A 9,804-nucleotide genomic window follows, 5' to 3' on the forward strand; every position below is an offset into this window, starting at 1 on the left:
GGCTTCAGTTAGAACCTGGTGTCTGGATATGCATCACGTTTACAGCAGGTCGTAACAGCAAAAGGGTGCTTTACTAAGTATGAATGTTTGTCAAGAAGGGGGTAGAATAACTGCAGTAATCCCCCCCCCCCTTTCTGGTGAAGAAATGATATCATGTCAATATCCATAAACATTAACTTTATTTAAAGAAATATCTATTTAGTGTTTTGTTCATAAGAACTAACATCTCCAAATAAATGAAACAACCACATGGTTCCAAATACAATCATGTGCATTAAAAAAAAAAAAGACAAGAGTAACATTTAAATGGTATTCCGACACTCAGGAAAGGCAAAGTAGCAGTAAAACATCTGTGGAATGAACTCGACTGTGTCCTGCAAGAAACGTTGTGTCCTCACATTTGTCAGTTTTTCTAACAGCTACAGCTGAGTTTGTCTTACATGTTGAACATGTTCGATGATTTTAGGATTAAACATTTTCAAGCACCAAGTCGACCCCTCAGCCACCTTTTTAAGATTAAGACTTTTGCATGACATTAACATAATGTACACTAGGAAGAGGTGCCACAGAAAAATACAGCTACAAGCAGACACACACGCTCAGTAATGAGACTCACCATTACCCTACAACTCTCAACAGTTTAAGAATTGGACAGAAGCTGCCGTTTCTCAGCAGGATCCAAACTCTTCGATCCACTTTTCGTACTTCTCCAGGTCTGCAGCAGACACAGATTTGGACACTTTCTTCAGAGCCGACTCAAAGTCCTCCATGGTGGTGGGCATGTGCATCTCATCCCGGGAAATGCTGCGGATCTCCTCTGGCGTGAGGCCCTCGATTCTTCGCCTCATGGCCATCAGAGAGGCATCCCTGCAGCGTCACACAACAGATTCATGAGGTTACAAATGAGCTGCTAATCCACTCATTTACATTCATTCCTACAATTCATTTTCCAGCCTTTGCTTTTATTGTTCTGTCTGCAAAAATAGAAAAAAAACCCCCCACTTGTTTAAACACACATTTATAATGTCTTTTTCAACATTGGACTCCTTTAAGGTTACCAAACCATTCCGACTTAAAGCTTAACCAGTTCTCCTTACAAAAATTGGTTGGAATCAAACCAGGGTCGTTGTAATTATGTGGCCATCGGACGTGCAAACCTTATTGTATTTTATCTACTGTAACAATGACACAAATCCTCTGTACATAGACCATGTTGATCTTTACAGTCGTTTCTATATGAACCAGAGATGACACAACACATGAAGGTTTGAAAACGGCTGACCTGCATACGTTGGTAATGTCGGCCCCTGAGTAACCTTCCATCTGCTCTGCGATCTTGTCCATGTCCACGTCGCCGGCCAGCTCCAGCTCCTTCAGGTTGATCCTGAGCAGCTCCACTCGCCCTTTGGCTGCAAAAGGGAATGCAGCAGTGAGTGGAGTCTAAAGGAGGCTCATTTTTCCCTAGTAGTTCCCGCACATACACAACACGTTGCTGTGTGTCAGCCCTGTGATGGACTGACAACCTGTCCTTGGTACACCCCACCTCGATCGGCTCCAGCTACAGTGCTCCCACTTTTCCCATATCAATCCCCTTATGTACAACAATCCTAGAACCATGTAGTATTTCACCATTGGATCACTGGTTGTTTCCTGGTGCTCGTAACAAAATATGATGAAGCTTCATGTGTAGCTGCTGTGTACTCTGTACAGAATGCAAGGAATGTGGGGGTCAGTGGAGGCCCCAGAGGCTCATTTTTAGTGCAGGGCATCCGTGGCAGGTTAATCTAGTATGACTCCACATGATGCAGGTAATACAGCTGTAATTAATAAAAACATTATGAAGGACTTATGTAGTCTGTCTCTATGGCCACATTAGTGTGCAGTAACTTTGGTCAGTTATGAATCCAGGGTTTCATGTGATTTGTGAAAACTACTGACCTGAGAACCAGACGAATCTATAGCTCATGAACTAGATGGTATATTTTCTCAAAAAGAAAAAAAAAAACAAAACAACTGCACCTCAAGCTTTTGTTGATCACAAAGATGTGTTTGCCATACTTCAGACAGGATTTGTTTCCCTGATCGGTTGCAGGTCTAATTGTATCCAGAGGCATTTTGGTCTGTGCGTGTTGCAAATTGAAAATGAACAGATAGTGTGCGATGTCAGGCTAGGAGACTACACTGTCAAGCAGCATAGAAATGACTGTACTTGAAGGCAGAGGGATGTAGATCCTCTTCTCCAGCCGTCTTCTCAGAGCCTCATCGATGTCCCATGGGAAATTAGTGGCAGCAAGCACCATTACCATCTTGGATGGATCATCGTTTTCTGATGCTCCACCAACACCTACACAAAATGCAACAGTACAATTGCAGAAAGCTGCAGAAAACTAATGATTCAAACATTTTGGAAAAATGAAACATTTTAAGAGCAAATGCAAGACTTGGTAAGTACAACTGTGGCTGTGCTACCGTCAGTATGTCAGTACAAGTGTGGCACATTATATAATTATTATATTATACCATCCATCTGCACCAGTAACTCTGCCTTGACTCTTCGACTGGCCTCATGCTCTTCTGAAGTCCCTCTGCGGCTGCACATGGAGTCAATTTCATCGATGAAGATTGTAGTGGGAGCATAAAAACGTGCCTGTTCAAGAGCACACACAACGACGGCGTCACTCCTCAACTCATTAGCTCAGCACAGGTGTTATATAAGGTAGTCTTATAAGAAGGTGCAGTAGGTTTATCAGGGATGCTGCTAAAGTTTTACATAAGATTAAATCTAAAGAAGGATAATTAAAGAAAAGAGACAAGCTCCCTGGTACAACTCCCAGACACGCGAGCTTAAGCAACATTCACGAAAACTTGAAAGGATGTGGCGTGCCACCAAATTGGAAGAATCACACTTAATTTGGCAAGACAGTGTGAAAACCTATAGAAAGGCCCTCTGTAATGTCAAATTGCCGATTTCAGTTTGCACATGTTAACAATGAGTCCTCTGTCCACACTAAAGTAAGACATGGAGTTCCACAAGGTCCAGTGCTTGGACCTGTACTATTCACCTTATATATGCTTCCTCTGGGTAATATTATCATGAAGCATAAATTAATTTCCATTGTTATGGAGATGATACCATATTATACTTATCAATAAAGCCAGATTAATCAAATCAGTTGGCTAAACTTCAAGTCTGCCTTCAGGACATAAAGTCCTGGATGAGCAGCAATTTTCTGCTGCTAAACTCAGATAAAACTGAAGTTATTCTGCTTGGCCCCAAACAACATAACTGCTCTGGATGGCATTAATCTGGCCTCCAGCTCCACTGGGAGGAATCTGGGAGTCTTATTTGATCAGGATTTGTCCTTTAACTACCACATTGAACTTTTTTTCCAGAACTGCCTTTTTCCATCTATGTAATATTGCTAAAATCAGGCCCATCATATCCACTGATGATGCAGAAAAAATAGACCATTTGTCACTTCCAGGTCAGACTATTACAACTCCTTATTATCAGGCTGCCCCAATAAGTCCTTAAAGACTCTCCAGCTGGTCCAGAATGCTGCTGCTCGTGTACTGACAACAACTAGGAGAAGAGATTATAGTTCAGGGCTGGATCAGGCCTTGGACCAGCCCCTAGTTATGCTGCTATAGGCTCAGACTGCCGGGGGATTCCCATGATGCACTGAGCTCCTCTCTCCTCCTCTCCATCCTGATGCTTCATGTCTCTTTAATGTCTGTTACTAACTTTCTGTGCTTTTCTCATCTCTCAGGTTTCTCTTTTCCCACTGGGTTTTTTGAGTTTTTCCTTCCCGAAGAAGGAGGGTCATAAAGGGCAGGTGATGCCTCGGACTGATCCATCGGACTGATCCATCGGACTGATCCATCGGACTGATCCACTGGCCTCATCGACTGCTGGACTCTTTATTAGATTGTTTGTTCGCTTACACTTGTTTATTTCAGTGAACTTTGTAAAGCACTGTGAGACACTCTGTTGTGATATTGGGCTATACAACAAAATAAATTGAATTGAATTGAAATTGAATTGTTTGCTGGAGACACTGACTGGTGTTCTATATGGGGGGGGTTGATTAGAGGCTAAATATATCAAATACGTACACACTAGCCATACAAATGATCTCTTAAGTCTTACCATTTCAAAGAGAAGACGAACTAGCTTCTCAGACTCCCCTCTGTACTTAGAGGTGAGAGTAGATGAGGAAACGTTGAAGAATGTGGTTCTGCACTCAGTAGCTACTGCTTTGGCCAAAAGTGTTTTTCCCGTGCCTGGAGGTCCCACCATAAGCACCCCCTACAGCCAAAAAAAGGATTTCTGCGCATTAATATTAGTGATACATATTACAAAACAAATCAGACTCAGATCTCTTAAAATTAGCACCTTCCATGGTCTTCGTATGCCTTTGAAAAATGCCGGCATCCACATCGGCAACACAACAGCCTCTTTAAGGAGTTTTTTTGCGTCTTCCAAGTCTGCAATGTTGTCCCTAAAGACACAGGTTACACAGAGATGACAATCATGCCCTGAAAGTTGTTTGATAGATCACACAAACTATGATTCTAGGTAAGTAAGCGTCTGCCCCTGAAACCTGTGTTCCTGACATAACAGTCAGGGAGTCTTTCTTTAAGCCATGCTTAACCATGACATTCCTCTTGTCAGAATATAACATGATGTGACCAGCTGTGTCATATAACAAGAGAATCAACAGTTGCTAAATAATAGCTTCACCTCTTTTAGCTCAAGATATCATTAATAACTTAAGTATATCCGAATTTAAATCGTGACACTTGAAATTGTACTCTTTCAAGTCACAATTCAGATTTCAAAATGCACCCTCAGCCAGAGATTTTAGGCAAATATGTCAACTATTTTTTGCTCTAGAGCTTTTCCCAAGATCACTTGTAGTTATTGTTTCAGTGTAAGGTAGCTTCATATTAACTGGCTATATCATGACAGAGAATTGTAAAAGTTCGGAAGCAGATTTTTTCCATGGAAACTGGCTCGTTTACTATCTTAAGCATCCATAAAGAGGCTCCTCTGGGACATATTTAGCCTTGCTTACTACAAAGACTGGAAGCAGTGTAGTATAGTGTAGTGTAGTAGTGAACTGCTCAGACAGCAGACAAATACATCACCCTGAATGACTTTTGCAGCTATAAAGAACGAAAACCAATAAAGACGCACCATTTAATGTTCGGATTCTGAGATATAATATCCCTCTCCAGAGCTTCCACGAGGTCTTTGTCATATCCCGTCCCATCAAACTTCTTCACCTCTTTCTCCTGGACATCTGCTTTATTCTGCTAGGCAGACACAAAACATGGTCATTTCCTGTTTCCTGAATGCAGCCCATGTGTTCTGGTTTCTCCCAGACAAAAAACTGGAATGACAAGCTAGGCAAGGCTGGAGGTAAACACAGCATCCCTGTTTATTCAACAACAGAACAGTTGTCTTTCAATATACCTCATGTAATATTATGAAGGAGAAAGTGATGCATTGATACCACCAGCATGTGGTTCACCTTATCATCTTTTGCTTTGCCAGCAGCCTCCTTTGCCTCCTTCTTTTCTTTGCCCTTGGGGGGTTTGCTTCTGTCCCCGTTGGCCCCACGAGGAGAGTGCCTCTGCTGGGCCCTCACAGCTGCACTCAGGCGGTTATTGGGAGGTTTGCTGTCTTTATAAGGGTTAGAGGGCCGTCTGATGGGACAAGGAGAATGCCTGTGAAAGGAGACGGGGAAGGTGGAACTGTTAACAAACAACTATGAGAAAAACCACACAAGAAGCACACCAAGAGGCAGTGTGAGGTTTACACACCACCTTTCTAGAGGGCAGAGCAGTGACAAAACAGGCTCACATCAGCAAGAACTCAAGTTCACTAATCTCCATCATATGACTACATTGGAGCGATTGTTCACAAAGAGCTTACATAACCCCCGATCACACGTCTGGGAACTGCAAAGGTAAAAAGTGAAATGGGTCTACAGTGGACCAAAACTGGTATACAAGTGAGCAAAGAACATGTTCTGAAGCAATGACTGAGAGAGTCTGTGTGTAAACAACCAACTGCAATACCTCTGTTCCACTTGCACAGGCCGTATTTCACAGTCGTCATGGTTACTGGGTTTGGCAGGCGTCATGTCCAGCTGAAAGTTCTCCAGAGTCGACATTATTTCCAGAACTTGTCGATTTTCTTCACTAATTTCTTGCCACAACTGAGAAACAAACATAGATGAATATTTTCTAAGGGCAGGACTCCTAACTGAGTCGATCTGTTAAAGGGATACTTCTGATTTTTTTTTTTTTTTAACTGGGGTGGTATGAAGCTCTTATTCATAGTCAGTGCACTACTGACAGTAGATAGTGGTCAGCACGACCCCAGTTTGGAGTCCCAACAAGCACGCTAAGGTTCTGTTTGTACTTGTGTGAGACACTGTGGTGCTGGCCCCCACAGACGGGACACGAGCTGTGAGCGTGCACTGTGCTGTTTATGCTTCATGTGCTGTGCACTGCAGTAATTCTCCAAAACACCAGGGGGCGAACACAGAAGACATCCTGCGAGGAGCAAGTCAACCAGAATAAGATCATAAACTAAACATGGCCACGTGTGCGGCTCTACAGCTCCTCGATGCTGAGGATGCATTGATCAGTGTGTGGCTATTAAAAAAGACAAAAGCAACATAGGAAGAGACGGACTGTCCGTCCCAGACAGACGCCATGATGGGAACTACAGCCGTCTGGTGACATCTCCGTCTTGAGGCCCTGGCCGTAACTTTGAGGAGGTCTTGTAATGAGCTGTAATGTTTGAAAATAACTTGTGCAAACGTTCACAGCATAAAGAATGTGTGTAGTGTGTAGAGACAGGCCACGGTCACTGCAACAAGCATAAACCTGTAAGCAAAGCAGTGCACTGCCGTACATCGCAAAAGATTTTCTGCTGCCCCCATCCACAGCAGTGCATTGCTTAGCTTCTGGGTCAGTACTCCCGCCTGCTTCTCCAAACCGGGGGGGTGTGCCGGCTGCCATCAGCTGTAGTTTGGACAAGGACTTCATACAACCAGACTTCCCCAAGAATAAAGCATGCCTTTAGTGTTTTATCTGGTCCGTTTTAATGCCTGCTCACCTGCTGCCACCTCTGCTGAAAGCTGCTGTCCCGCACGGTGTACACATACTTCTTGATTTGTTCCAGCAATCCGTGATAGAGAACACTGGCTGAGCTGTAGTTTCCCAGCAGGGCGTATTCACGGGCCAGCTTCACGTTCTCACTGATCTCTCGCAGACTCATAGTGCTGTGGACACACAGACAGCGACTCAGTGCACAACAGCTCACAGCAGCTAACGATGGAGATATGATGTGGGCAAATGTTTTGATTTGGGTTTTTTTTTGGCAACAGAGAGCGTTTCCTATTGACAACTCAAAAAAAGCATAGGCTCATTCTGAGAGGACACACCAGAGAAAGACTGACTGAAGCAGGACGATGGAGCCAGAACACTTAACAACACCAAGACAAACTTGGAGAAACAAAATGATGATTCTCTACATTACAAGTACACATCGGTGGATCCTTACTTCTCAAAAGTGTTTCTATTCTCTCTTTTTAAATATGGCTTAAACTGTCCAGTGTCATCTGAAAATAACAACCTTCTGAAAGTGTTCAAACTTTTGGAAAGATGTCAGGATGTGATGGTTGACATTGAACAAAGTTAGAATAATGTGATAACTGTCAGTCTTTCACACACCCTTGGCAGGCTACAATATCTACAAGACATATGCACAGTTTAGAGGCACGTGTCCTGATCCAGTGAACCTGAACCAACAGGGTGGCCCACTGCTCCTCTCCTAAACTCCTTGCTCCGTGGATCAGCCGGAGCCTCGCCCAGCACAGACCTCTGTTTGTGGCAAAATGCGACACCAAAGTGTGCATGTACAAGATGTTAGCGTCCGGCTAGGTGTGCTGTAGAAACACTGGACGGCTGCCACACAAATTCACTTTACTATGTCTTAGTAGCGGTGCTTTACAAGGTGAAGTGACGGGTACACTTCACTAGCGACATCCGTCACTTTGGAGTTTAGTTTCTCTACGTTCAAAAAAAAGTATAAAAGCACAGTCGTCATCTTTCCAAAACTCGACGTGTTCACGTAAATGTACGTAGACAGACATGGGACGGAGTTAGTTTGTTAGACAGACATGGGACAGAGTTAGTTTGTTAGACAGACATGGGACAGAGTTAGTTTGTTAGACAGGCTTGTACTGAGTCCATACTCAACTTTTCTGGCGGCCGCCCGCTGGCTCCTCTCCTCACTGTCTGTTGTGACCAGTTCCGCTGAGGCGCTTCAAAACGAGGCTACTTAAAGGAGCCAGCCGGCCAAAGACGACCGGACCTGACGCCCTGTGACGTTTGTAGTCCGCTCCATATCCCGGAAGTCAGTGACGGCGCTGCGTACGCTCAGTGTGTACGTCGCTCAAGCTAAGTGAAGTACACGTTTTTACTTCCGCTCATAACCTTCAAAGTAAAACCTGGGCTGTGTTGGGAACGGCAAACTATCATAGGCCTGCTGCTACTGCCTATTCATACAGTATGGACTGCATACTTCAGACTAAATTGACACTTAAATATGCCATTACCAGCTGACTGTTCACGCTAAAGTACACTCAAACACCATATGGCTGTATCAGTGACATCACTGTCGGAGCTACAGTTGAATGAAAACTGTTCACCACAAATGTGAATCAGAATTGCAGCTTCCACTCAACAGAATATTTTTCTTAACCCAGTCCAGCTTGATGTCCAGATGTACTTAGAGGTAGTTCTAGCCCTGAACAGAGTCCACATCCACCCCCTATGGGAATAGTTGTAGGGGGTGATCTCCGTCCACTGTACTCCTTTGTCTTACCAGTGTTAAACTGTCATTGGTGCAGAGCACAGCACTCACGGATGCAGCCCACTGTACCCCTATGCTCAGCTCCTTCCCCTGGCTGATGCAACCCACAATAAGAGGGTTGTAAGAGAACTTCTGCAGGTGGCAGTTCTATCTGAAGTGGGAGGTGTAGGGGGTGAACAGTGAGGGTGCCAGGACCGTCCCCTGTGTGGCGTCCATGTTTCTCACCAGGGCGTCAGTCATGCAGTGCTGGAGTCTGACAGACAAACCAGTCAGATAGTCCACAATCCAGGACACCAGGGGAGAGTCTTCTACTCCCACCTTTGGCTGGGGGGCAAAGTGAGGGAGGTCCAGTGGTGGTTTAAGCAAGGGATGTAGGTGTGCCAGAACATGTATATATAATTATCATTATTAATATAACAAGAATTTTGACAAATCTGTTATACATGCGCAATACATAACTTCCAATGAATACATACAACACCACTTTATTTCTTCTGTTTTTATAATGCAAAAATCATCAACCTACATTACAACCTATTCATCTAGAAATATTGTTATGAACGAATTGCTACAGCATATTTCTGAAGCCTGTATATCTAGTCTAGTATGTGAGGTAGGTTGTCCATTCTTTACTGTAAAATCACAGCAGCAACATTACAGCAATAAGTTTCGATGTCCATAAGACCTGAAAATCGGAATAATTTAGAGAAATAGCTAAATATCATGCGTGTACAAATCAACTGTTGGAACACAGGCAACCAGAGCAGCGAATGAGAGAATGGTTGCAGTGAGTGTAGTGATGTGTACAGCGTAACAAGGTTGTGCTGGTTTACGCACACACACACACACACACACACTCACAACCACACACAACAGTGACTGGACCTACTTTTCATGTCCTGCAGGTA

At 43.8% G+C, this 9,804-nt stretch overlaps 1 protein-coding gene across 2 annotated transcripts; it reads right to left on the reverse strand.

Annotated features, from left to right (window-relative positions):
• Window positions 1-202: 202 nt before the first annotated feature.
• katna1 (katanin p60 (ATPase containing) subunit A 1) lies at window positions 203-8,378 on the reverse strand. Of its 2 annotated transcripts, none has more exons than XM_070849173.1 (11): window positions 8,282-8,378; window positions 7,136-7,301; window positions 6,088-6,227; window positions 5,538-5,733; window positions 5,201-5,316; window positions 4,397-4,502; window positions 4,151-4,309; window positions 2,521-2,647; window positions 2,210-2,344; window positions 1,283-1,409; window positions 203-867 (listed from the first exon to the last, which is right to left on the reverse strand). In XM_070849173.1, the coding sequence occupies exons 2-11, from the start codon at window positions 7,295-7,297 to the stop codon at window positions 669-671; spliced, it is 1,467 nt and encodes a 488-aa protein (XP_070705274.1). In that variant the 5' UTR covers window positions 7,298-7,301; window positions 8,282-8,378; the 3' UTR covers window positions 203-668. The 2 variants fall into 2 exon arrangements, with proteins under 2 accessions (XP_070705274.1, XP_070705273.1); XM_070849172.1 differs by having other exon boundaries at window positions 8,277-8,365.
• Window positions 8,379-9,804: the final 1,426 nt, after the last annotated feature.

This window comes from Pempheris klunzingeri, chromosome 18, assembly GCF_042242105.1.
Source record: "Pempheris klunzingeri isolate RE-2024b chromosome 18, fPemKlu1.hap1, whole genome shotgun sequence".
Lineage (NCBI taxonomy): Eukaryota > Metazoa > Chordata > Actinopteri > Acropomatiformes > Pempheridae > Pempheris > Pempheris klunzingeri.